General features: G+C 43.0%; 1 protein-coding gene across 2 annotated transcripts in view; it reads right to left on the bottom strand.

Annotated features, from left to right (window-relative positions):
- LOC144781452 (coiled-coil domain-containing protein 170-like) overlaps positions 1-25,492 on the bottom strand; it is a 782,697-nt gene that overhangs the window by 577,428 nt on the left and 179,777 nt on the right. For both annotated transcript variants that reach the window (XM_078660314.1, XM_078660315.1), the window contains exon 4: positions 18,298-18,426. In XM_078660314.1, coding sequence (XP_078516440.1) covers positions 18,298-18,426 — 129 coding nt within the window. The remainder of the gene's footprint in view (positions 1-18,297; positions 18,427-25,492) is intronic.

The raw sequence follows: 25,492 nt of genomic DNA, 5'->3' as shown, positions 1-25,492 counted from the left end.
TCAGACTGCTCTGACCTTCCATCACATGGGCAGGCTGATAGGTCTTCCAAAGTGTACCTTTTGCTTGGAAAACTCATCATCAAGGGAATAAAGTTCAATCTAAACCTCACCAAAAGGAAGCGATGCTGGGGGTTCATCACAAACTCTAAAATACGAATGCTCGCTCTGCGAAATAGGTGGAGGAGATAAAGTATAGCTTACCAGAGGATTTTGATCTATTTTCCTCCTCTCTCTTGTACACCACCTTCATTAAAAAGATTTTTTTAATTCTTGCTTTTGAGATGGACACACAGCTTGTAAGGTTTCTGTTTAGTACAGCCAGCCTATGTGATCTCAGTGTGTACTGCACACACTGCAACCAAGCAATCCTATGCACATTATCCAGGGACATGCAGTACCTGATGATGCTCTGGGTTAATTTAACTGTGTCCATCCTCCAGATCGAATGCCACAATAAAATAGGGGCAAAGCTGATAGCATCAGAGTGGTATGGGGACCCAAGGTCAGTGAGACAATTGTAATTAGAACAACTGTGAGGAAGGACCCGTAACCTTATGAAAAATCTATCCTCTTGCCATTGAAGAGATTATAGTGTCACCTTCCTCCCAAAACTGCTGCCCCATACGTTTCACAGGTGATGGTCTTTGCACGTTGTACCTTTTTTATGGACTCAATAGGCCTGGACCCTTGCTTCTTCATAAAATTAAAAATAGCCGTCACACTTCTTTCGATTACGAGAGCTCTGTTAGCCACCATCTTTAACAAGTAATGCATATTATCAAAGAGGACCCCAGGTAGAGAAATGTGTCCACCACCTCCAACCTTAGTGAGTCTATATGGAATACTGGAAATTTCTTATAACGTGCCCCTGCCACCAGTACAAAAGATTTTGCTTCATTAACACATAGCTCCAAGCTTTTTATAAACTATGAGTAAGCCTCTATCAATCTCTGCATTGCCACCCCAGTTCTTGCTATTAATACAGCATCATCTGCATAGGCTCATTCTGGAAGGGGGGCTGCATTAAAAGAGGGGAGGTCTGTAGTGGAACCTGACAATGTGGCCTCCACTCCATTAGTATAGATCAAAAATAAAAAAAGGTCTTACCTGACTCCTTTCTTAATCTATAAAAACCTTGTGCACTCCCCATCCCTACCATAGCCCACACACGCAGTTGCTTGAGAGTACATCTGGTGAATAAAGGTAATTATAGCAGTATCTATACTGATATCCTCCATGATTGATTATAGCTTAGACTGGGACACACTGTCGACGGCGGAGGAGAGGTCAATGAAAGCCATGCAAATCTGCCTGCTTTTAGCCATATTTTGCAATAGTCAAGCTCAGGTTAAGACAATGGTGCACCGTCCCCTTGCCCCTTTGGAAGCCATACTGTGCTTGGATCAAAATGTTCCTCTCTCGAGCCCAATCCTACAACCTGTTCAACGATAAGCGCCCCATCAGTTTAACAGTACTATCTAGAAAATAGGTCTCAAATTTTGTGGCAAAGATGTATACCCTGTTTTAAAGATAGGGATTATTATAGTACTTTTCCAAGAGATGGGAGGGCCCACCTTGCTTATTCCATAAAAAATGTTAGTCATCAATGGGGCCCATAGTTCTAGATGGTCTAGGAAAGAATCTATTCGGACCCTATCAAGACCTGGGGCCTTGGCGGATCTACATTGAGCCAATCCACGACTCACCTCCCCCAGTTCGAACACTATGGCGTCGATTCCGATCCGGTAAAATAAACGTCCGTACGAATCGTATCCGGAGCCATCTCCGTACAACTTGTACACACGCCGTACGACCCGACTAGTACGATCCAGACCGGGGCATCAGGACGCGATCCATGCAGTCCACATCAGGTAAGGGCGATTTGTACGGGAAAGCGCACAATCACATACACACCGTACGGTGTGTACCCCCCATGATCGCAGGGGTACGGCCCGTACACCCAGCGTACATGGGGTACGGTGCGTACCCCTGCGATCATGGGGGGTACGTGCCGTACCCCATGTACACTGGGTGTACGAGCCATACCCCTGCGATCATGGGGGGTACGCGCCGTACCCGGGGGGGGGGGCGTTCCGTACCTGTTTCGGTGCGATCTCTTCTTTTACGGCTGTTTTCGGCTCCCGTAAAAAAAGGGTCGTACGGTGCATCCCCGACACATATCGTACTTGCTGGGTCGTAAAAACCAGCCGCGATGTCGCGTACAGCAGGTTCCGAGGGACAATCGTACGGAGATTAGAGTCGTACGGTCTCTGTATGACTTGTACCGAATACGGCTCCTGGTACGAATCGTACTTCGTCATACGTACGGGGGACGTTGCAGGGAACGATTCGTATGGGAAAAATGCACCGAACGGCTATTTGGAGCGGTTTTTCCCGAATCGGAATCGACCCCAAAGTGTTCCTTGGGTGTTACTGCCTAATGGAGGATGGGGAGGCCAGAAAACAATCAGTCACCCCAAACATTTTCCTTAAATAGGCCTCCCAAGCTTCCTCACTGACATGATTATCCAGTGATGGGTCAGTATTATCTTTGAGGAAGGGTGCATTTATCACCTACCAGAAATCATGAAAGTTTTTAGAAATCGCAGCTTGAGAGAGGTACCCCCAAGCTTCCTCCCTCAAACCTCTTAACCTAGCTCCATGGCTTCTCTGTATGAATCACGCAACTCCTTGACCAATCTATGGTCTCTTGGGGATGATCTAATCGCGCTAAGTAGGTCTTTAAGAGTATTTGTGCGTGCTGCATCAAACCAACCAACTAGTGGGATCTCCTTAAAGGACTTTGTCCTAGCCAAATTGCTTTTGACTTCACCCAGTATCTCATAAAAGGCTATCAATAAACTTTCAGGCTGAAGATCAGGGTCGAGACATATCATTACCTCCTGCTATTTTTTAGATAACATCAAAGGAACCACCTTCCCCTTGTTAATTGTATGCCATTTTAGTAAGAAGCCATTCTGTCTTGCAAAAATTGGCATTGAAATCGTATCTGCTACAGAGTTGTTGACACCCTCCCATAACATAGAGAAAGAGAGCGCTGATTGGTCACCTTATGCAGAGAAGTTTGGATCACCTTGGGTAATTTTCCCACACAGAGTTTAGGAGGCTAAAACAAAGCCAGCTTGTATGTGCATTGTAACGCGCCTCACTTGAGGCATTTTAATCATTATTGCAATTGTTTTAAAGGGAAATTCTTCACTGTTACGACTTTATCTTCTCTATTTTACTCCTCATGTATGGTTTTAATTAGCTAAAACTTAAAAAAAATACATTCCGATTATTAAACAAAATCATAATGAGACAGCTAAGAAGTGTATGTTCCCTCTTCTCACACGAACTGTTTCAAAACTTCACCCAGAATAGTTCCAGCCCAACTTCCGGAACAATGTGTGTTCAAGGACTTGCACAAACACATTAGGTGGCGCTGTGTGATTGTTTTTAGGAGAAATAGATTTATAGTTTGATGACATTTTTAGCAAACATCTGGACGAACGCACTTAGTGGCCCTGTTTGGTTATTGGGAAAAGAAATGACTTCATGGTACAATGCTGTGCAAACATCTGTGTAAACGCTTTTGGTGCCGTTTTACAGTTGGTGTGTGGGAAAAAGGCTTAGTTAAAAAAAAAAAATACTTTGGGCTCACCTCTAGCAGGACGCACATTGGTTATTTGAAAATATTTAAGAAATGTGACCAGCACAGCATGCAGGGACATCTTAAGGATTTTGGGTGCCCTGTGCCAGACGCATTTTGTGGTCCCCTGTTTGAAACTGCTTTGACTTTATGATCCAGTTTCAGCCCTTTTTGGGGGGGCGGGAGTTTTTAATAGGGCGAACTCGACCCAAAGGTCTCAGAGCGCGGCGCTTTTCATGAGCATCAGTGCCTTACAGATGGTCACATTCTTTTTATTAGACACGGGGAGATTATTTGCCCAGAACCACAGGATGCTGAAAGTCCATGCCAGACTCCAACCCTGTTCTCTAGCTTCGAGGTCGACCGCTGTAACCACTGGCCACTGGCTGTGCACAGGCACACTAGTCCAATTTCTAACTATGTGTACATCTAATATTCAGGGATATTAACGTGTGTCTTCAGTATTGTAACACAGCAGCAGCAACTCACTAATATTACTACAGCTATTCTATATTACTCTTTACCATTTCTCATATGTGAGGTCCTGTTTTGATCTAAAAGAATTTTTTTATGGATGTTGCAGGAAACATAAACATAATTTCTCTGCAAAAGGTCTGTTAAAGACTCATACATCACCACATAGAAAATAAATTCAAGGAAAACGGTATTTAAAATATAAGTTTAAGAAATACTCAAGGTCAATCGGGCAAGACTGTGCAGAACAGAGCCGTCTCTAGTAGAGGGTACCCTGAAAGGCTGGTGCCCTGGGACAGAGCACAAGTTGCCCATGCCTTAAAACGGCTCTGACAGCACGAGCTCCTCTTCTCCTCAAAATCAAGAGTAAACACACTACCAAAACATTCTTCAAAGGATTCAGGGGCATATTTACAAGCCTCTTTCACCAACGGAGCATCACTTTTGTTGATGCTCCGGTTGCGTAGCGACATTTTCAAAATTTACAAGGTGGTGCTAAGCCACTTAGAATGGCTTAACATCACCTTGTAAATATGCCCCTTTCCACCTCAGTCCTCTGCGTCAAAGGGGCGTGCAATAGGTGTTGTTGTGGGCTTGCCAGTGCAACATCCATTGGTTTTTGATGCTGCCTCAGAATTACAAGGAGTTGTAAATCTGTGGCAGCTCCAAAAACGAACACCATGCAAGAGCAGATGTTAGAATGGCGCACGAGGAGAAATGCTTTTATTTCTCCTCGTCTTTGCTTTTCCTGTGTGTGTTGCATTCTGCAGCATTCATAGAAAGAGCAAAAAAACATTAATTATTCTTTATGTACAGGAAGGTGACCCTTCCTACATATAAACAATCATTAAATAATTACGATTTGCTAACAAATAGCCATTATGGATTGTTTATGTGCAGGAAGGAACTCCGTCCATCATCCCCTTTGGTTTTGCTTTGTTCACCCTTAGTTGGCTGGGTATGCCCGGGCGTGGGTCCCTTGCTCACTTTGCCACTGGATTCAAGCTAGCTTGGCTGATGATGGCTGATTAGCCAGAAACCGGTTCCAGGATGCTTGTTTCCGGTCCAGGGAAGACATGGCTTGGCAGTTCGGGCCTGACTGTTCCCATGAGGCACAGGGTCAGACTGATTTGCATATGGCCATGTCTGAACTGGGGTGGCGGAGTGAGCTAAAGAATGATGATGGATTAAACCCAGATCAGTTGACTGGGAGTGAGTGCTTACAATGTTCAACACTCCGTCCATCATCCCCTATGGTTTGCTTTGTTTGCCCTAAGTTGGCAGGGTATGCCCAGACGTGGGTCCCTTGCTCACTTTGCCACTGGATTCAAGCTAGCTTGGCTGATGACGGCTGATTAGCCAGAAACCGATCCCAGGATGCTTGTTTCCGGTCCAGGGAAGGCTGGACTGTTCTCATGAGGCACAGGGTCAGACTGATTTGCATATGGCCATGTATGAACTGGGGTGGCGGAGTGAGCTAAAGAATGATGATGGATTAAACCCAGATCAGTTGACTGGGGTGAGTGCTTGCAATGTTCAACACTCTGTCCATCATTCCCTTTGGTTTTGCTTCAGGAAGGAACACCTCCCAGAACATAAACAACCATTCCCTGTAAGGCAGGCACCCTTGCAGTGCAAGGGTGCCTGTGTTGGCGTTAGGCAGCTAATTTTAGCGCCACCACTAGGGAAAATGCATGTGTATGCCAGTTTGTAGTAAATAGGGCGTATCCCTCCGTTTTGATAATGTCGGAGTGGGTGTTGGAGGGTGAATTTTTACCTGCATAGCTATCCAAGGACACACCTATCACCTGCACAACATGACCCCTGTGTAGGCCCTGCTGTTTAGAAGTTACAGGCCTCAGTTACGTTGCCCTGAGCACTGCCATTTTCTCTTAGCTTAAGCAGAAGCAGAAAGCAGGTCTGACCCAAGCTTCACCCTGCTGCTCTTGTCTGCAAGGACCCGCACCCCTACCAAGCCCCACCTCATTGTATATTTCCCACAAGCTGTAGAAGTCAAGTTCCTCAATAAATCTTGCAACATACCCCACGTCCCCCACCTAAGCCATGAATAGAATAAGGGAAGCTCGCACAACAACTACGTCAAGCAAGATATCCGATAAACTGAGGATAATTGTGGCGAAATATTATCGCAAACTGCCTGATTGACACATGAATAGAACCCTTTCGAAGCAACAATAACACATTTCTGATTAATGACAAACTTCCAGTCAGAATGGCAGGAACTCAGTCTATGTGCCACACAATTACGAGAAGGTAGTCACATTTACACCAATGATGGGAAAGTCACCAGACAGGGGCGTGAGAGGCGACAGAAGGATATGTGGTTCGAGGTGACGTGATATAGCGTGACCATAGGCCCCTCACCCCTGAACAATATAAAAGGCTGGTCCGCCAGAGTATCGTTGAACTACTCCGTGTCTGCACTTGAGTGTCTGACAGGAGTTTTTCCCAGGGGTTACTCGAGATAGCCCTTGTCTTATGTACTTAGGTTTCATGTACTTAGATTCTGCTCCTCCATTGTATATTCTGCTGTTATGAAATGCTTTTTCCTCTTTACATTTAAAGTTATATACGCTATTTGAAATGTTATGTTTTCTCTGACATTGTTTTATCTCCACTGCATTTAGGGTGTTTAAATTTGTACTTTCAGGATATCATACATGCAGTGGTGAGTGTGCCCAATAATATGTGCTTAACCTTTTCTATGCAATCTGCCTCAGCTCAAAAGTGTACTTAAAGCAAAGCCTCTCTCATAGCAGCTGCATACTGTACTTTGTAAAACTCAAACTGGTCCATGTGACTTTCAAGAGAATGCTGGGTACAGGGCCAAGTACTACGTGGTTTTTATGCTATCATTGATTATTTCTAGAAGCTGTGTCTTCAAATAAATTGTACAACTCTCAAACTTCAGTCTCCAATAGCTTATATATATGTTTTTTCCTGTTTTTAGAGCAAGCGTTCCAGGAGCACCGGTTACAAATTAAGCAGTCCTATTTCCCTTAGTTCCCTTTCACGGTCTCTCCAGCGCGGCTTCTGAGCTGCTGCTCCAGACCCCTGGCCCCCACCTTGCCCTAATTAATCATCCCCTCCGACATTTTGGTGACCTCGACGTGATAATAAGGAGTTAAACTGACAGGATGCAGCTGGTTCCTGATGAGGAAGTACTAAACTGCTAGACGATCCTGCGCAGCCGTCCTGCCGAGCCATTGTGAGGAGACCTCAGCGCTGAGGGGTAAGCATACATATTATTGTGTCTGCCCGCCGCTGCGCTGTCTCTCTCTCTTGGGTGCGGCCGAATGGTATTCAGTGTTGTAGTGCAGCAGTGCTTCTGCCAATGGTCCAGGCTTCCTGTCTGTTAGCCTTGTTATATGATTCCACGCAGAGGAAGGGATTGTGTGCCATGTGGAGACTGAACTTGACGGTTAGGTGATTAGTGAAAATTCATGAATTTCCTCTTTGCTTTGTGAATAGTCGCATGTTATTGCTAAGCCTCGTGTAAATACAAAGAAGGATTGTGTTTGTCATCCTTATTTTTAGCTTTTTATTCAGCATTTATTTAGCGGTTAAAGGGAGCCCCTGTTGCATATAGAATACAGGGAAGGAGAGCCGCACGTGGCAGGTCTCTCAGCTTATGGTGGAGCCTCCTCTCACAGGGGGAGGGCCTTTGATACACCTACAATAGGGTGTCAAGGAAGAGTGAAGGTGAATTATACATCTTACTGCTTAAAGGGAACCTCTGAAGTTACAGGGAAGGAAGAGTTGCGTCTGGCATCTTTTCGATATATTCGTGCAAGTGATCCTCTGTTAGGAGCGACAGAGACGAGGAAATCTCTCATGTCAGTAGTCCATGAGAAAGAAGGAATTTCAGCAGGTCCGATTAGCTACCGTGACCTTTGATCTTTCCTTAGCTTAGCGGTGATATCCCCTGCTGTATGTCCAGGGAAGAGTTCTGTGCGGGACTAGCAAGCTTATTTACTCATATTGTAGGCATTATATTTTTGCCAAGCTAAAAGTGGTTTGTTAATTATTGTTGGTGCACCCCATATGTATAAAGAATACTCTAGCACACTCTAGTGGCCATAGAGCGTGATTTTTTGTAAAATAATTGTTGAAATGTTTGCATTTTACTTATGCTCTTATTGAATATCTGTTCTAACACAGACCTGCATGTTAGCACCTAGTGTTTAATGGTGAATATATTTAGGTTCATAGAACAAGAACTCTTGTGTGATCCTTACTGTTTTCATGGTCTCTTTTGTTAGGAGTCACTGGCTGGCACAGAGGCTGACCATAGCAAAAGTATACTATTGATATATATATATGCTGCTAATATATTTTGTGGCCATCATTTGGAAACTGGGTTATGCTTTAGCGAGATCCAATAACTAGGGAGATTGTAAATGTATTTTTGTGTATCCCATGTATGTTGATCTGCCACTGACTAACTGAAGAAAGTTTATAAGCTACAGCATTTCAAGCGCCACGGCTGTCACACAGACATATCGTTTTTCTTTTTGCTGTTGCTCCCCTGTGTGCACACCTGGCATACAGGATTTCCCCTTCCCTCCACGAGCACTACAGGCTCCACAAGGGAGGACACAGAGAAGTACTCTGCACTTCCTGGATGACTGGGTGTCATTTAGCATAGCATGACATTTTTCCTTTTTAACTGCATTCCACACAAATGAATAGGATACATAACTATAGGACATACAAAACGACACACGCCATACACGTGCAGATTTTTATGACATTACCAGGACTAGAGGTACCTGCTATTGTGACATCATTGTGGCCTCACAAACCTTTGCATAGCAAGGTTCTTGAGGCTTGTTTTGGTAACCATCCTACTGCCTTGGAATTCCCTGACAATTCCCCAGAAGGTATTTACAACGGCCCAGAAAGAGAAGAAATTAGAGAGGCATTTTATTCCATCATTACAGAAGCATTAGGTGATGAGCTTGTGGTAAACTGCCCCACTCCCGAAAACAACTGACAAGAGGTCAGCCAGATGTCCGGTACATACATGAGCTATAGTGGACACCAAATAGTTGAGGTAGTTCTACACATATTAGACAATAAAATTGTATCAGTGCAGAACGTGAGCGAACAAACTCATAGAAAATATAACAGAAGCGAAATTTCCCTAATATCTAGAGCGTGGGACTTATTGGGAATCCCACTCACACAGGGTACTGAGATAAGGGCATCTACATTGCATCTAGTGAAAGTATGCCTCCCAGTGCCAACGTATACATCCCTCACTGATAACATACAAATTACACTTCAGTCAGTAGGTAGTGTAGTAAGTAGCGAAAAGCCCTGATACTGCTCACCAGTGTTCACTCACACCGCCTTCTCCAAGCACCAGCTGCCCGGAGGGGCAGGGAGATTCACAGGATACCCTCACTCTACTAGGCTGTGAGCATCACACCCACGAGCTACATGACCAGCTGCAGCAGCAGCCCTCACCAAGACTCACAGGACTGTTACAAAGACACCCTTCCACGACGCATTATCCAGAAATGTGGGCATATTTACAAAATCGCATTTTAAAAGGAGATTAGTTTCGCCACATTCACTGCCACAGATAGCCCACCTCAAAGATAACTCGACTCTAGGAGATGAGCAGACAGCCCAGACAAAACCCAAGACTACAGATCACAGTACACATAGTGAACGGCTGTATTGTTGCCCTTTCTGAAGGTACAGCAACATCCCCTGAGTCTGTCTCACCCCTGACATGTACAGTCATTTTGACACTAATCTCAGCCCTAGGAATTGACGTAACATCCTTGCAGCAGGTAAGGCTGACAATAACACCCGGTGGCGTTACACTCTTACCCCTGCTTACACTCAATACAGGAGAATAATGTCAACACCCACAGCACATCCACCAGCCTATGACGCAGATGACATTAATTTAGGACGAGGTATAAAGACTGACATAGAACTCTTATCAGATGTCCAGGCAGTCGTAGCCCATGACGATGCCTTAGCCCCAGACATCCCAGACAATTCACGAGATAGTACACCAGAGAGTACATCGGGTCAGCTATCCCTAAGCCCAGTACTGCAGGATGCAGCATCAGGAATGCCAGGCCAAATTGACACACTATTGATAGTAAAAATGAGACGTATCCAACTCTGCAGCCCCCAGCAGGAAGAAAACAAAGAGAGCCATGAGGCCTCCCACATGTCACTCCCCAGACCTGACCGGCCAGCACCTACATCCCTCACTGAGGACCATAATACTCCAAGAACAAGAACTAGACATTATGGCCCATTCCGATTCCCGAGCCACCAGCATTGCAATACACAGAATCAGTATAATGAGTGGCAGCCCCTTAACACAGGTCCTAATAGAGAGGAAAAGAACTTGCTACAGTTCAATGATGTAAAGAGAGACAGCGAACAGTATCCCTCTGAGGTAGTAACTGAGGGAGACATTAGCAGGACTAGGGCAGAAAGTGACATATGCCAAAGAACAGGTAAAGAAGAAGAGGACATGTCACACAAACAGTACTCGAGAAGCCCCATAGAAAATACAGCAGCACTCCAGCAACTTGCATTATACCTAGCCAGTATAGGAGATAGAATGACTGAGCATATGGGTGCAAAGAAACGACCAGCACCAAATGAAGTAGCTAGCAGTGTGAAGGAGGTAGAGCCACACAGTGGTGGGGTCCCAACTATCATGTCACAGCAAGGGCCATGGATAGACTTGCATCAGGAAGCACAAAGTGCAGCCCCACCACAGATCAACATGGCAGTCTCTCTCACAGCCAACTTAAGTGTACCCCAAGCTCCGTCTACAGTCATTAATTATAACACTCAGGTGACACGACAACATACGCCTATACCTCAGGCATCACCTCTAGTAGTTGCACCACATAGACCAATGACACCACAGCTAGAACAAGACTATTTGGATCTGCCAAAATTGTTTGAACAGGCAGAAAAGAGGAGAAGGCAGAGAAGAAGAGAGATAGAATGTGTTACTATGTTAGGTAACGAAGGGCGACCTGAGAACATCCCACAGGAATATGATGTATCAGGTACAACACGCCTGCGTTCAGCAAGATCTAGAGAACTGAACAACATTGCCCTTTACAGGCCAAGACAGCCATTGACCAATGGCCTGACGCCAAATGAGATAGTAATACTTGGAGAAGGGAGTGACCTTTATGTCATTCCATTCTCAGATAACTTGGCAGACTGGACAAAGGCTAATGCATTTCAAGAGAATGTCTGGCCCCGAGAAGGATCTTTTGAGCCAGAGCAAATGGCCACTGCAGAAGAATGTATCTTGCAGGAAGAAGGAGATGATGATTGGAACTACACCTACATGCGCCAAGGCCTAAGGGTCTGGAAGAAATACGCACGCAGGTATGAGAACACAAGATCGACAGGGGAAAAGCACCAGCTGCCCCTGCCGTCCGAAGAGGTCAATGACCTCCCTATCTCAGTCACTTGGTCCCTAACGGACAAAGAAAAACTGAAGAGAGAACTCCCACCCCTCACAGAGGGTGCGGAAAAGTGGATACAAGCCTTTGAGAATGACACTTCAGGTGTGTCACTGACTATTTGGGATATGAGACGTTTGCTCACATCCCTGATTGGAAAGGATGCAGAGGATATGTTTTCACGCATCGACACAAGGCTTTGCACCACTAATTCAGAATTAGAAGGTGATCCTTTCAATAAAATAAGATCAGCGCTATGGAACGAACTGCGCCAGAAGTTTCCAGATGTCTCAGACATCGGATCTCTAATGTCACAAATAAGGCAATCAGCTATTGAGAACACAGCTGCGGAATTAGAACAGCAGAAAGTAAAGAAAAGAAAGACTCTTGATGATGCAGTTAGGCTAGCTTCACCAGTGAGTCAAGTGACTACTGTCACTAATGTTTCACAAAGTGCCTTAAATGTGCTAGGAGGTAATGCACAGGTAACAAATGATCACATACAACAACAGCTACCTCAGCAACACATGCCTGTGTACAAAATGGTGTCCCAGACACCAGCTCCGATACCACAGGGAGCTACAGTACTGCCCCCCATCAATTCGGTTTCACAGGGCACCATCCAGCAGCACAAGGCTGGAGGCAATTCAAGTTAGGATGAGCCCACAGCCAACTCTAGTGTTTCCCTTATTGACATTAGAGAGGACCTCATTGTGAATGTCAGGATTAATAACATGTATAGTTTTTTGATTGACACAGGTGCCACATTCTCCTGTATCAAGGAGGGGGCACTGCCCATCTCCAACAAGAGCACAAACACACTAGATTTCTCTGGGGCGATATTATGGGTCCCTTTCACAGAGTCAGTACAAATAGAAATAGGAGGTAAAAGTATTCAACAGCGTCTACTTTATACACCACAGTCCACATGGTCTGATGGCCAAATTGAATATGAGAATATGTTTCAATGAAAATGGCACAATGCCCTTTACGGTTCCCAAATGCACGCAGACTGTCAATTTTATGTTTGCATTTTCTATATAGAAATAGATAGTTATGTTATGTGAATGGTCACATATAATTCACACACACTGTAAATTTCACCTAATATTGCAAGACTGAGCAACTGAATAGAATGATTCACTCACACGTCCCAAAATTCAGCAGCAGCTGACACAGGCACAAGCCAGAGATAAAACGATGGAATGGAATGCACACTAGTTGCATCACATTTCTTTTCAGATAAATAAATATCACGAGTTACGAGATCATGTGCTGCTAGAGCATTTCATCCTTCTAAGGTGGATTCAGAGAATACCTTGAGTTGGAATAACAATAAAGATCTGCTGTTTATTACCAATGCACCATTGTGAGTGAACATGTGCATTGCAAATAAGCCATCTTTATTTTATAATACAACACGTATATTTTGCATATTGCAAATAGAGACAACACATGTTTTCAGATATTATAAAATACAGACAAATTAATAGAGGTTCTTTTTATTTTCGGGCCATGTTCATAAGTAGCGTTTCTGGCCAGAGTGCATATTCTGGGCGTAGAGCCAAAACAGGAAACAGGCTTCCTGTAGTTGGCAGCAAACACTAAGAAGAGATAAGGAATACTTTTCCAGATATGCACCGCCGTGTACAGCTATTACTTCACAGATGCCCAGTGCTAGGGAAAAGAAAATTAATGCAGAAACACAGTAGATTTCAATGTTAAAAGTACGAATGCAGGGAATAAGCAATGCTCAGTGTTACAACATTGTCAGACTAGAATGTGACACCATTGATAATACTCAGCACTATGATTTCATTGCACAGCTGCACCTTAGGGAGATACAGGGAAGTGCCCCACCTGAAGGAAAAGAGCTGTGGAAGAAGAGGGGAGTACACAGGAATAAGATTTTATTTGTTTAAATTTTCAGGCACACAAGGATAGGAAGGCTTTTTACAAATAGCACTCACTCAGTTACACCTTCCTACACATGTCCCTCGTGATATCATGTCCACTACTTTGCAGACAGAGTGGTTCATTCCCAATGCACATGAACAGGTACAACTCTTTGTGTCCTTTTAGAGTCCTTTTTGGAGAGACAGATGCCTAAGATAAAGACACATCATGTTAGTGGTGTGCCCTTTTTCAAGGTGGATTTGAGTTGGACCGTGTGTCCATTGTGAAGCGAAGGCCGCAGCTACCTTCCTACTTCATGAGGTCATATGTCACTGGGGATTACTGGATGCTGTTACAGTGACCCGCAGTGACAGTGACAGTCATTTTATTTTCATTTTTCGTTTTTCAGGCAATGACAATTTTAGGGTAAGAGCCTTAACGGCCTGTTCAAGTCTTGACAGATCAATAGATGTGGTTATTCTCTCCGCAAGACTTAAAAAGAAGTCACTGGGCCCTCTTCTGATATTGTAAGCGATGAATTGTTCATTTATGTGCACTAATGCGTGCTCCAAAGTTCTTTTTCATTCAGATATCAAAGACAAAGACAAGCGTCCTATCCCTGATGAACTTTCGCCTATCTGCTTTGGGACACACATCTTTTTATGAAGCAGTTCGGAAGTGGAGAAATTTCAATTCAATGAACACTTGCAAATGAACTTTTTGAGGTTCCACCCGTCACCGTCCAAGATCTGAGCATTGACAGCAAAGAAGACATCATGTGCCAGTTAACGATCCAAGATCAAGGAAGTGGAGATCGTATGATGGCCTACGGACTGAGACGCAGCAACAGAACAACCCTCCATGTCAAGCTTTCAATTAAAAAGATATGTACAGCTATTATTTTCTTTTTTATGTTTGTAACTGCAGTAACAGCATTTCACTGGTTAGCAGTGCGATCGGAGAGAGAGAGAGGAGCTACTAGTAATATTAAATTTGTCACGACCACAGAGCTACCCATGCCTAAGACACTTCCTGGTAACAAGCAAACTGGGAAAAGCACCAGTAGTAGCTATGACACCTCTGTGCCTGTCTTGACACCTTCTGTACCCCATGCTGACCCTACAGGAAGGGACTTGGCACTCGATATCATCTTGACCCCCACTGTGCCAGGTACACCAAGACGATCCCGTCAAAATAAAAGAAGTCTTAGACATAGACTGAGTGGCGAGAAAGTGCCAGTTAGATATACATCACGTACCCGACTTAAGGCAGACTGGATTAGTAATTTCCAAGAGACAGTTGTTTACACCTTCGACCAGCACTCTATGCCTGATTCCCACTCCCAGCGCCCTAGTGATAGAGCAGAGGATAATGAGATTCACAATGTTCTATTAGATAACATGTGGTATAGACACATGAGGGAGGTTGGAAGAAAGGTCACAAATGAGTCTTGCCTTGTATGTTCTCACATTCCACACGCTGTAGGCGCAGATAGATCGCTCATTCCTAAATAAGTCCCACCACCCACAGCCAAATGTCTTTTACACCTGTACCCATGCCGCATACATGGTCAGAGCTCCACTCAGCCAAAGTGGATGATGCATTTGTAAATACCACAGAGTGGGATGACTAGTATGTAACATTCAGGGTGATCACTAATACATTGGAAATTGAATGGAGAATGGAGGTTTACCGTGATATGAAAGTACCTGCCGACATAATGCAGATTTGGGAACATCACTATAAGAAACTAGGGTACTTCACCTTCCCAACACCCACATCCGAATGCCACTCACCTGAACATCACCAATGTAACAACACCCATGACACATGCCCTTGTCAGTGGAGACCTATTCTACACCTGAAGGCCAGCATTTATTTCAATATCAAATGGAATGGTCCACATGACTTGATATGTAAGGCAGCCTCCTTAGGTAGCACAACTGTAGGACAAGAGCACAAATATAATTTAAATAAGGAGATAGAGAGGGAGTGTGCTGAGATATGGGGTAGGGAAACTAGAGGATACACATCCAGTAAAGGTACACCATACACACAGAAAAGAGCATACAAGCTAAAAGTCTCCTCTCCTTTGCTTCCTAGGTAATGGGACGGTACCTGTGGGCAGGGATGCCAATTGCAAGAGCACTAGATTTAATTCGAACGTGAAGTACGGCACATCCATCCTCATTGGTATCTACGGATCTGCGGAGAAAAAATGTATCTGCAGTTGCCTCCCCAATGCCAAGGACTTTGTTCTATCGTGACGATGCGGATAATGGCATCTCGTCGTCCCAGCAACGAACATTTCCCACATCCGCACACACCCAATGGCAGGTGATGTCACCCTGCCCCACCACCGACAAAGAGAAGTCAAAAAGTACTCCTCAGATGACACATTCCATGAGATTCCGGAAGATATCAACGATGCTGAACTTTACCTTGGGGGAGTTATCCCCATGTTCCAGACCAAAGACAATGCCTGATGGCTCCAAGTAACGAGATATGAACTGATGCAGCTTGTTAACAACACCCGTGATGGGTTCAACGCCGTGAAAGAAGAACTACGACCTTTGAGACTCGTGGTTCTGAAACAACGCTATGTTTTAGACCAGTTAATTGCGATGACTAGTGGTGGATGCGCCAGGATGGGAAGGTCGTTCTGCTGTGCCTTGATATTAGCCGATGATGCGGATAACAGAACACTTACAAAGGCCATTGGGGATTTGGACAATTTGGGACAACAGATGCCTGAGGATGGAAGTGCAAAAGCAGATGTTTTAAGTAATTGGTCCAACTTGGACTGGACGCCTTTATGGCTATCTGCAGTACTAAAATTTATAATGCCTATATTATGTGTGCTTGTAGTTGTGTATTTCGGAACACAGATTATGTTGCATTATGTTAGAAAAATAAGGTCTAAAAGAGTTGAGATGAACTACACAGATGTGAACACAGGTATGCACAGGGGACAAGGGGAAGATGTAGAGATAGCAGTGTTGAACATAGAGCGTACTGTCCCCGACCCTCACTTAGAGCAGGTTCCTTCTGAAAGTCAGTACCAGTCCCCAGTACATGGTGGCCCACCACTTCTCTCAGGGAGAGACTTGGTACGTCCCTATGAGACAATGTGTAAGAGACTAGGAGGACCAGATGAGGATTTAGGAGCTACTTCTTTATAACTCGCCCCGGCCACTTCCCCCATCTCCAGCTAAGTATGCAGTTCGTATGATGTTCGAGATGTTGATTGGTTCAATAATTTGAACCAGAGGGGGGAATGTTGGAGGGTGAATTTTTACCTGCATAGCTATCCAAGGACACACCTATCACCTGCACGACATGACCCCTGTGTAGGCCCTGCTGTTTAGAAGTTACAGGCCTCAGTTACGTTGCCCTGAGCACTGCCATTTTCTCTTAGCTTAAGCAGAAGCAGAAAGCAGGTCTGACCCAAGCTTCACCCTGCTGCTCTTGTCTGCAAGGACCCGCACCCCTACCAAGCCCCACCTCATTGTATATTTCCCACAAGCTGTAGAAGTCAAGTTCCTCAATAAATCTTGCAACATACCCCACGTCCCCCACCTAAGCCATGAATAGAATAAGGGAAGCTCGCACAACAACTACGTCAAGCAAGATATCCGATAAACTGAGGATAATTGTGGCGAAATATTATCGCAAACTGCCTGATTGACACATGAATAGAACCCTTTCGAAGCAACAATAACACATTTCTGATTAATGACAAACTTCCAGTCAGAATGGCAGGAACTCAGTCTATGTGCCACACAATTACGAGAAGGTAGTCACATTTACACCAATGATGGGAAAGTCACCAGACAGGGGCGTGAGAGGCGACAGAAGGATATGTGGTTCGAGGTGACGTGATATAGCGTGACCATAGGCCCCTCACCCCTGAACAATATAAAAGGCTGGTCCGCCAGAGTATCGTTGAACTACTCCGTGTCTGCACTTGAGTGTCTGACAGGAGTTTTTCCCAGGGGTTACTCGAGATAGCCCTTGTCTTATGTACTTAGGTTTCATGTACTTAGATTCTGCTCCTCCATTGTATATTCTGCTGTTATGAAATGCTTTTTCCTCTTTACATTTAAAGTTATATACGCTATTTGAAATGTTATGTTTTCTCTGACATTGTTTTATCTCCACTGCATTTAGGGTGTTTAAATTTGTACTTTCAGGATATCATACATGCAGTGGTGAGTGTGCCCAATAATATGTGCTTAACCTTTTCTATGCAATCTGCCTCAGCTCAAAAGTGTACTTAAAGCAAAGCCTCTCTCATAGCAGCTGCATACTGTACTTTGTAAAACTCAAACTGGTCCATGTGACTTTCAAGAGAATGCTGGGTACAGGGCCAAGAACTACGTGGTTTTTATGCTATCATTGATTATTTCTAGAAGCTGTGTCTTCAAATAAATTGTACAACTCTCAAACTTCAGTCTCCAATAGCTTATATATATGTTTTTTCCTGTTTTTAGAGCAAGCGTTCCAGGAGCACCGGTTACAAATTAAGCAGTCCTATTTCCCTTAGTTCCCTTTCACGGTCTCTCCAGCGCGGCTTCTGAGCTGCTGCTCCAGACCCCTGGCCCCCACCTTGCCCTAATTAATCATCCCCTCCGACATGGGGGCTGCCATATTTGACACAGCTCCGCGCTGTGACATTTTGTGATAAATATGCCCCTCAGTTTCTTCATTTTACAAGGACAGAAGTAGACACTTAGGATTGCATAGTACCCTGGTATTCATTTAACAGTCAGCTGATGCTTACCGTACCTGAGTTTTAAGGCTGTTGTTTTTCACCAACAAGGCAGCATATTCACTGTGGGCTTCTTCAGCTGCTCTTCGATAGTGCGTTACTTGGTCCCTTGACGCTGTAGGGTCTATATGAGCCGCAAATGAGGGCTGGTAAAGAAATCAAATGCAGCGTTTAATACACACGTTTATGCACCTACTACACATAACAACCTACCGCAGTAGTCAAGATATTGAATAAATGCGACGACATGTGGTGGCAGCATTTCAGGGAGCCACAAATCTATCATTTCGAAGTTAGAAATTACAGTTTTTCGGAAATCCCTGGAGTTACTCACACCGATGATGACAATTTTAATGCCTTAGTTATCGCCATAAAAGATCAAGAAATATGCATTTCCTTCATCCTTCCATGAAAAGTCTAGCTCTTAGAAGTGAAAGATGTCTACTCCCATGTTCTTCAATAAATATGTCTACAAGGTGGGCTCAATTTTCTGTCACTTCTGGCCACCAGCCAGCACCATGTAACACAATTAAATAAACAAATAATTAAAAATTAACAAACAAATAAATAAACATTCAAGCAAACAAATAAATAAACAAATAATACAAGTAGGCGTGGCCAATAGAATGTGTTTGTGTTCATTCCAGTTTTGGCTCATAAAGAGTCTATATTCGCCACCTCATCCATGTTTGCTTAGTGTGATGGTCCCTAATGACAATTTTACTTTTTTTCAGTCTATATTTGGTCATGGCACTCCATTTTTTATTTACATTTTGTGTCGGCTACGCTTTGGCTCGGCCAGACTCATAATACCACGCTAAATATGAATCCTTACAGAGATTACTCACAATTTCCACATTTTCACAAAACAATTCTACATAAGGACTACATCTTAGTAGGTAACAAGATCGCCAACAAAACCATTGGTACAACAGCAGTCAATGAGGATATCCTGTGCCCAGCCGTATGGAAATGGTATTAAGTTGGTACATTCCAATTCAAACAAGCATTTGCAATGCAGTAGGCCTCACATTTGCAAGAGTTTGAGAAATTGACAAATTTAATTGACAATCCCTTTTATTTATGTCTTAGTTTTCAAAACAGATAAATAAAAGGCATTGTCATTTACAATGCCAATAGCTTAAACTCTCGCAAATGCGAAACCTATTGCATTGCATATGCTTGTTTGTAAAATCGCCCCATGCCACGCTTTCAGTTTAATGGCAGCCTCTTTCTTTAGATGAGCTGCGTCTAAAGAAAGGTGCCTGGCCGCCATTAAGCGCATTATGGAGCACTTTTGAAAAAAAAAGCATTTGTTTGTCAAGTTGAGAAACATGGTTTTTTTCTCGTAAAATCACTCTATGCCGGCTTTCACTTTAATGGTGGTTGCGCCCCTTTCCTTAGATGCAGCTCATCTGAAGAAATCTAATATTTCGGTTGTGGTTCGACATACAGATAGTATAGTGATGGGGATAGTGTTGATCCCTGTGGTACTCCAATTTGATTCAGGGATTTTAAAGACAGTTTGTGATTCACCAGGAATCTTTGCGATCTGTTCTTTAAGAAGGATTTAAACCATTCTAGGACTGCTCCCGATAATAGCATCCTTTTCTCAAGAAGGGTTCACGGTAGGGTTTTTTAAGATGGGGATGACGTGGTCAGTTTTTGGGCAGTGTGGTAAGGATCCTTGAAATAGGGAAGCATTAATAATCTTAGTCCAAATGGGGATGAGCATATGGTTGATTGTAGACCAACATTTTGAGGGCAGAGGATCATTGTAGTGGCTGTTCAGTTTTATGGTCAATAATGTTTTGGCAATATCTTTGTGGTCATATAGCTTGAAGGTTGACCACTGAGCATTATTTTTCGGTGTTGACTGTGTGGGTTGAAATGAATGCTCAGCTAGTGTGCTCTTTAGGTTCGAGGGGTTATCAGCAGTCTTCATGAGCTCGCTCTCCAGAGAGTTAGCTGTAGCTGTAAAGAAGGCTGAGAATTCCTCACAGCTTATTTGCGATTTTGATGTTAATAGAGAGGATTTGGCAATTTTGTTAGATTGTTCTTTTAACAATTTGAAAAGTTTACTCGGTCTGTTTTTTTGTGTTATCAAGTTTCCTTCTAAAAAAGTATTTTTTTGCTTTTAGTATACTTTTATTGTAGGTGTTTCTGGTCTTTCTTAGCAGTTTAAAGTTTGGGGGATGATGGGTGTTGTCTCCATCTCCATTCTGTTAGTCTGAGTTTCCGTCTTTCTTCATTAAGGGACCCCTTAAACCATGGATTTTTATCTTTATCGGGTATTCTTTTGAGTTTTAGAGGGGCTATGGCTTCAAATATTTTTGTCACTGTGGAGTTGTAGCGATCCGAGAGTTCACTGACGTATAGGAGGTTGATGTTCTTTCTCGGAGCGTGCTGCTAGTTTCTCCATGTTCAGGCCTTTAGTGTCACAAACCCAATGTCTGGGTTCGACTGAATGTGAGGCTAATTTCTTTTTTATGGATGGGATTTGGAACTTAATAATGTGATGATCTGACCAATCGTAAGGAACGATTGAGATTGTTTCAACAGCATTTTCTTTGGAGATGATCCAACCTAGTGTAGAGCCTTTGGTATGGGGTGGTAGAGTACATGCTTGAGCCAGGAATTGGTCTGCTAGGAAATATTTAATAATATTGACCTGATTATCATTGAGGTCATCCCAATGAAGATTGAGACAAGATGAGACAAGGCAGTACTAAGGAGGGACTACTAAGCCTATTGACCAATGAAAAGCCACAGTTCACAAAGGACAGAGACAGGTGCAAATTAGAAAGATGGGTGGCAAGTGGGCGGAGCTTGAAGTCCATACCTGAATAGAGACCTAAAAACAGATCTTGGAAGCTGGGCATGGCTTTGCAGGGCAGTAATGAAGAGTGCTCCCCATAAGATTGTAGTAGAAAGCATTGAATCCCAAATACCAATGGGACAGAAATCATTACAGCAGATCGAGGGATATCGAAAGGTAAGTACACAGAGGGAGGTAAGGATTTACTATTCCGAACTACACATCTACGTTCCTTGAAGATATATCTCACCAAGGTATGTATGTGTGGAGTTAGATATAGAAAATGTATGGAAGCTTACCTTTTGATATTTTGTATATCGATATTGTGGTAACAGCATACTGTCCCATAGACATTTGGTATGCAATATCCCCAGCCTACACCCCTCATAAACTCCTTCGTCTTTAAAGTAAGAAAAAATGGAAAAGCACAAGAATTAATGTCCACATTTAAAGGCCTCACAGGGACAAAAACCCTGGTGATATCTGTGAAAAGACCTCAGGGAAGCCATGTCGCTTCTGCCAGTGTGGCTGCTGAGAACCACGTGGAAGAGAGAGGCCTAAGACTGCATTGCCGTGCAGAAAAGTGGGCGAGCGATCGAAAGAATGCATTGCTGAAGTCCCTATGCCCTACAGCTGAAATCTAAACTGGAGAATATCAAGACAAGCTGCAGGCTATACTTGCCCAGAAGAAACCAGCATGGCTAGGGCTCTGCGGCATGCAGCATAGGATCGTTTTGAGGCATGCTCGGGCCCATAACACAACTCTGGGACAGCACTAAGACTGGCAGTAAGTAAAGAGACGCAGAACCTCCAGCAGCAATGCAAAGGACCATAGAAGAGCATGCTCCACTGCACATGCTAAGAACTGCTGAGGAATGCAGTGGCACAAGGTCATGGGAACAAAAATTGAAGAATTGTGACTGAAGAAAGTTGTGGTCCTGGTTCTAACAGGAAGCAATGACTGATTAGTCAACGGAAAGGCCAAAGAATGACATGAAGTATTGTGAGGACGTGTGAGCCCCTAGATGCTTATCTGTAGGCCAACATGCATAATAGTGCTGTATTGCCAAAAATAAAATTCAATGGACTGAGTGGCAAATTATGAGCCTGCAACTCTGGGGACTTTTCTTAACGTCAGTCAGTCAATTACTTTATTTGATTCTCATGAGATAAGATTATAAAAGTACAAAGTAAAAGATAAAAGAAAACATGCATCATAATAAGAAATACTGGTAAGAACAATATAAAATGTTAAAAATGACAGATAAAACATCACCTAGAAACAGAAAAAACAGACAATTCATACATGAGTGTAATGTTGTTGCTTAGTCTTCCAATAAGGAAGTAAAAAGGACACCACAGAATAACAAACAAGATTGTTCGGCAGTGATTGTAAGAAGTACATTCCTGGGCGACATTGTATAAAGTTACATTTACGCAAAAGTGGCTGAATAAATCTCTTACGGTATTCTATTTAAAAATTGCAACAAAAAAAAGACATGTAAATTAGATTGAGTAGAAGCACCGTCACATGGGCAAGGAGGAAGATCATGTATAGAGTAGATTCCTGATGGATATGCCAACATACACTGAATCAGATTCAATCGAAACCTTACTAAGGTAAATCGGTGATGAAAATTTGTCACAGTGAGTAAGTATTCTTCAGTGAGTAAGTATGCCTTCCTGGTCAATCGGACCTTCCAGGTATGATTTTATAGACACTTTGAGGCAAAAGATTTAACTCTCTCATTTGTCCTTTGTTTGAGGAATTGAATCTTAATTGCCATTTTTGAGATAGTAGAGCAATTAGATGGAGAGCTAAATAAATGCTTTAAGCCAAGAGAAGAAAGGCTATTTTAATGTATGCTAGCCAAGGAATTCTATGGCCATATAAACCTCTATTAGCAATCATATTGGACCAGGTTAATTGTCTGTCAAAAGTTATTCCCAAATAAGAAAGAGTATCAGAGTGGGCTATTTTCTGACCAGCTATCTAAAACTTTGGAAACTTCCTAGATTTACGACCAGCAATTACAATAAATGACTTCAGCTGATTTTTAGATCCAAGCTGCTCTTGTAACTCGCGTAAACTTCGAATCATTTTTGTTAGACTAGTCCCGTGCGGGCGATTAACATCATCTACATAAAGGAGAATTAGGGTGCGCACATTGTTGATCCTTGGGACATCCTGTACTGAGTTCAGCAGGGGTGCTTCCACCCCATTATTATAGATAGAAAAAAGAAATGAGGTGAGTACACAGCCCTGGCGAACTCCCCTGTTAATTGAGAATTACCTAGTACACATGCCCAGCTTCCCGTAGCGAACACAGGCCAAGGCCGAGGAATAAAGCTGCCTGGTAAAAAAGATAATAGCTTCATATATGCCCATTTCTTTCATTATCCTCCACAAATGGTGATGGGCAACGCACTCGAAAGCTGCAGATAAGTCAATAAATGCCAAGTATAGCTTTACTTGAGTATACTTAGTAATTAATAGACTTAAGTTGAGGCATTGATCCTGGGTTCCTTTCTCCTTTTTAAAACCATATTGTACCAGAATTAAAACATTATTACAGGTGGCCCACTCCTCTAATCCATGTAATAAAACTCGACCCATAGGTTTGACTGTACTATCCAGGAGTGAAATTGGCCTATAATTTATGGCCTAAGATTTATCTCCTTTCTTGTAGATAGGGACTAAAAGGATTGCAGCCATGAATCCGGTGGGCCCACGATTTTATTAACGTAAAAAATGAACAGTAATGGGAACATTTAACGCTTGGTCTAAGAAATGAAAACCAGTCACCAGGTTAAGGATGGTGACAGCTACCTGAGACAGACACTGGGATGTGGGTCATCTTGTTGACTGCACACAGAGGCTGTCAGGTACCCCATGCATATTTCTGTGCCAAGGTGGGATCTAAAGCCTCAGAAGTTTAAGGAATTAGTTGCATAGTCAGTAGAAGTAAAATAAATGTTACGACCAGAAATATTGTAACATAAACAAGACATCAAAAAACTCCAGACGATACCCTTTGGTATCCTTTCTGGAGAGAGGAAAGTAATTCCCTTGCTCTTCAATTGGAAGCTGAGGAAGAATGTTAAGTTGTGTAAAGATGTCAATATGAATTCTAGGAGAGTGAAATGACAGAGCAGAAGAAAGGGCCCACCAACCACAGCGAATATTAGGACATGGCTGAGCATGTTGCCTTTAGGAAGGAGCCATTACCATTCACCACAGAAAAAAAACTTGGATGAAGATGATTAACTAGTTATAGTCATTTAAAAACAATGTATTCAAGGTGCAGAAAGCAATAGTGTTGACAATGAGGGCATCTTTTCTGATACATTATCTTTGATCGTGGGTGGGGTTCATTCTATAAGGGTTAATAACAGTGAGTAACTGAGGAGTGGCAGCTATGTTCAACACCTTTTTCTGAACTGAGACAAGGTGGGAGGGATCGATTAGACAGTGTATTGGTGTATTGTTTATGCTTTCATTGAATTTATTGCAGTTTTCATTTTGAACATATGGGTTATCAGTAATGGTCATATTAGCACCAGGAGATGTCTTAGTCACATTTTTCAACCCAGGAAAAAAAATGGCAGTCAGCTTGCCAACTACACAACTGCCCTTGAGCAAGCAGTCTCATCATATGATGGCTAAAAGGTTCAACTACACAGTTAAAATAATGCAGGTTTTTGCTGATTTGCTGAAACAGACAGTCTACCTACAGGAACCTACCTATGTTGACTGGGAGAAGTCCAAGAACCATAAAGCAGAGTCTGAATTCAATCAATCCAAAGTCCAAGAAACATGAACATAAATTGGTCCCAACATATTCCAAGGCTATGCAAACAGTAGTTGGAATTCAGACTTGAGAAACGATTCCATTGAGATTGTGGAAGAATGCAAAAAAATACAAGGATGGAACGGGGAAAATGCAACACTTAAAGTTTAGATATGTGGGATTTTAACAACCATACTAATGAGTAATGTTGTTCACACATGAGAGAAGATGGTTTCTACTCCGAGCTATTTCCTTGTATCCCCAATTCTATAGTGGATAAAATAAAGGGTTGTTTAGAGGTTTGCGGTAGATAACGAGACATCAGTTGAAACAGAAATGTGATAATCCAATGAACCTCAAAAGGAAGAGGGTTGAGAAAATAGAGTCAATCCAATTCATGGGTAAGATTTTGGACACGTGACCACCTGGGGAAACAGAGTACCACATGATATTGTTTTTTGTTTTCCCCTATTCATTGGGGAATAACATTCAGTAACGTCCTTTGCCACCACTAATATTGCATGGTAATCCCACTTGTCAACTGTTTTTCAAGTGAAGATCTCTTCTGGTGTTTCCTGGAGAAATTTACATGTGATGCAAGGA

Source organism: Lissotriton helveticus, chromosome 9, assembly GCF_964261635.1.
Source record: "Lissotriton helveticus chromosome 9, aLisHel1.1, whole genome shotgun sequence".
In the NCBI taxonomy this organism is placed as follows: Eukaryota; Metazoa; Chordata; class Amphibia; order Caudata; family Salamandridae; genus Lissotriton; species Lissotriton helveticus.
The sequence above is the reverse complement of the archived record's forward strand: the minus strand, read 5'-3'. Positions and strand labels throughout refer to the sequence as shown.